Source organism: Trichechus manatus, unplaced genomic scaffold, assembly GCF_000243295.1.
Source record: "Trichechus manatus latirostris isolate Lorelei unplaced genomic scaffold, TriManLat1.0 scaffold00118, whole genome shotgun sequence".
Classification (NCBI taxonomy): Eukaryota; Metazoa; Chordata; class Mammalia; order Sirenia; family Trichechidae; genus Trichechus; species Trichechus manatus.
In genome coordinates, this window is record NW_004444054.1 from 1209609 (window position 1) to 1213368 (window position 3760).

Consider the following 3760-nt stretch of genomic DNA (forward strand, 5'->3'; position numbering starts at 1 on the left):
CAAGAACATGATGAGATGTTGGTTTGGAATAGGACCAGTTAATAATACACAAACCACTGATTCTCCTCAGGGAAATGACGTTTGCCAAGCAAGAGGTTTTTTTTTTTTTTTTAATTGTGGTAACAGTGTATATAAAAAAATTGCCAGTTTATCAATTTTTACATGTACAATTCAGTGACATTGATTATGTTCGTCATGTTTTATAACCATCCTTGTTATCCTTCTCCTGCTTATTCTACCGCCATTAACAGAAACTCAGTGTTCCCTATGCAATGCCTCCCCGCCCCCCGGGCAACCACGAATAACCTTTGGTCTCTGTATATTGGCCTGCGTCATATAAGTGGGATTGGACAGTATTCGTTCTTTGTGACTGACTGACTTCACTCAGCACGGCATTTTCAAGGCTCATCCATGTTGTAGCGTGTTTCAGGACTGCAGGAGGTAGTTTGGAGGCTGTGCTTGTTTCACAGTCACTAGGTTTTCCAGTCCTGCCCGCTCTGTTTTCTTGTTTGGAAAAAATTAGGAAGAACCATAGGCAGTAGGCCACTTTTGTAGGTAAAAAAATGGTTGGATGTTCTCAATTTTGTATGGTTCCAACTCATAATGGCAGGCATTCTGTAATATCCATCCCAGGAGCATTTGGGTGGAAAATCTGTGTCTTTTCTAACATCTAACCTTTAATCAAGGCGCCCTGGTTGCACAGTGGTTAAGCACTTGGCTGGTAACAAAAAGGTTGGCGGTTCGAACCCAGCAGCAGCTCCGTGGGAGAAAGACCTGGTGAATTGTTCCGATAAAGATTACATCAGGGAGCACCCTGGCCCGCTGCTGGCCGCCCGGGAGGTGTGGTTGTTGTTGTTGACACTGGGAGCAGCCAGTCCCCGCCCGCTGTCACTGGCATTCAGCACGCTGCGCATCCAGGCACACCATGGGGAATGGAATGAATAAGATCCTGCCCGGCCTGTACATCGGCAACTTCAAAGATGCCAGAGATGCAGAACAATTGAGTAAGAATAAGGTGACATATATTCTGTCAGTCCATGATAGTGCCAGGCCTGTGCTGGAGGGGGTTAAATACCTGTGCACCCCAGCAGCAGATTCACCGTCTCAAAACCTGACGAGACATTTCAGAGAAAGCATCAAATTTATCCACAAGTGCCAGCTGAAGGGAGAGGGCTGTCTTGTGCACTGCCTGGCCGGCGTCTCTAGGAGTGTGGCCCTGGTGACGGCGTACATCATGACCATCACTGACTTTGGCTGGGAAGACGTCCTGCACACTGTGCGTGCAGGCAGGTCTTGTGCCAACCCCAACCTGGGCTTCCAGAGGCAGCTCCAGGAGTTTGAGGAGCATGAAGTCCACCAGTATCGGCAGTGGCTGAAGGAGGAATATGGAGAGAGCCCTTTGCAGGATGCCGAAGAAGCCAAAACCATTCTGGCCACTCCTGGAGTTCTGAAATATTTGGACTTCCTCAGAAGAGTGTGATGTACGTGAAGTTGCTGAAATAGTGGAAGGCCACAGTGTTTAGGCCCATGCTGGCAAAAAGAACCTAGAGTTTATTTTTAAGTACCCAGCGGTGATTTGTAAACTTGCTTGTTTTCCGTTTTAAACTGAATGCATGTGCAATCATGATGTCAGATGTTGACAACTATTAACACTCTTAACAAGACAAAATCTTTTTCATTTTTACCTAATGCTGCCGCCTGGGCTGTTCTTTAGCCTCCCTCTGATGAGCGTTAGGTGACTGTTAGTACTGGCGATACAGCCTGTCTTGAGAAGGCAGCCTTGGGAACAGGAGGCCAGGGTTGAACTGCGTGGACTGAGCAGTTGCTGTTCAGCTCTGTTGTGTGTGTTTCCCTTGGTTTGGGTCCTCTGCAGTGGAAGTTATCAAAAGCGACACATTTCTGTTAATAAAGGGCAATTTAGCCAAACTGCAAAAAAAAAAGATTACAGCAGGAAGATTAGAGGTTAAACCCAGTGCCATCAAGTTGATTCCGACTCATAGTGACCTTACAGGACAGAGTAGAACTGCCCCATAGAGTTTCCAAGGCTATAATCTTTGTGGAATCAGACTGCCATGTCTTCCTCCCAGGGAGTGGCAGATGGGTTTGAACCCCTGAGCACTTAACCACTCTGCTACCAGGGTTCCCCTCCCGCTCCTTTTTAAAGTATAGAGTTCTTAAGTGTTTGATTAATAGCAACATTGTTAGTATTGTTGGATTCATAATTCCTTTGGTTTCTTATTTCTTCTGAATGAGAAGAAAATATGAAGCATAACAGCATATAAATTTGGTGCACTTGAAGGAAATTAAGATCTATAAAATAGACATGATTATTCATGTATGAGAAGTATTTGTCCCCTGACAAAAGCCAAGTCTTAAGTCCCTAGGATACTTCATTTATATGGTGTATTTAAGAATCAGTTTTCAGATCATTAAGTACTTGAGGGTTTAAGATAGAAAGAAAATTGAAGTCACGTCATCCACTGAGGACTAATCTGAAAATAATATTAAGCGTCTCTAAAATTATAGACACAGCCAATGGAAAATAATGAGTTTATGAAACAACTCCCATTATGAAGAGTTTATCTGTAGTGCAAATGATTGCGTAGACCCAAGGACTTCTGAAGTAACTTTATTTTCAACAAGAAGAAGTATTGAAATTAGTGTTTATACTTTTCCTAGTGTTTCTCCTTTCTTCTAAATTTTCCTTTAACTTTTTTTTTTTTTTTTTTTTTTTAAGGTTTCCATAGCTGGATTGTCTTCTAGGGCAAATCGTTACCAACGGCAGTCAAATTTATCTTCTGAGGCTCTGGGTGAATTGATGTGGACTCCCACTTCATTTCTTTTTCCATTTTGACTTGGGTTGATAATTGCCTCTTAAATGTTGTGTAAAGGAGCCCTGGTGGTGCAAACATTAAGTGCTCAGCTGCTAACAGAAAGGTTGGTGGTACAGACCCACCCAGTGGCTCCATGGAAGAAAGACCCGGTGGTCTGCTTGCATAAGGATTACAGCCAAGAAAACACTGGGGCAGTTGTACTCTGTCAGTTGGGGTCACTATGAGTCAGAATTGATTTGACGGCACGCAACAACATCGCTCCTACTACTCAAAAGAAATAGCTGCTGGTAGTTTTCTGTAAATGATATTGTTAATGACACAAGTCAATGCAAAGGAATTTTTATATGAAAGCTTAATTTAATTTTGGTTTTGTAGAATTTAGTTTGAAGAATATATTCAGACATTGAAACTCTAGGTCAGGCAGCATGTTTTGTTAACGATTTTTAATTTGTGGAGTGGGTCTGCAATAGACATCTCTTTTCTACTGGTAATTAATCTTTTACCGTGACAGAAGGTTATCTCACCCTTGTTAACTTGGGTTTAGTAACATCAGTTGTCAGAAATAGGACAAGGGATGCAGCAATGCCTAATGACTAAAGGTTTATTAAGAGAAAAAGACCAGATTAAGGGGAGAAAAAAAAAGTTAACCCACTGCAGACAGAGTCTGTTAAACTAAGAGCGGAAGCTTTAGTCAACAGCCAAGACCGCAGAAAGTTTAAAACATTTGGGAGAAGCTTTTCTGAGGGCTGCTGCTAGCCCATATGGCACTTTGTGCAAATTAGACAAAGCCATCCCTTAAGACATTTCACTTCATCTGATGGAAAATTGTTGAACTATACTGATGTTGAGAGCAGGATACTTTATTGCCATATGCCAGAAAATGGTAACGTAAATAATCAAATTAAAAATATCCCATTGCCATGGAG

The 3760-nt window shown here is 42.3% G+C and overlaps 1 protein-coding gene across 1 annotated transcript; it reads left to right on the forward strand.

Annotated features, from left to right (window-relative positions):
* The first annotated feature begins 925 nt into the window (after positions 1 to 925).
* LOC101353938 (dual specificity protein phosphatase 22) lies at positions 926 to 1566 on the forward strand. Its single transcript, XM_004384150.2, has one exon. The coding sequence runs from the start codon at positions 926 to 928 to the stop codon at positions 1478 to 1480; it is 555 nt and encodes a 184-aa protein (XP_004384207.1). The 3' UTR covers positions 1481 to 1566.
* Positions 1567 to 3760: the final 2194 nt, after the last annotated feature.

Coding starts and splice junctions, on each gene's coding strand:
- LOC101353938 (XM_004384150.2), top strand. CDS start 926: ATGGGGAATGGAATGAATAAGATCCTGCCCGGCCTGTACATCGGCAAC.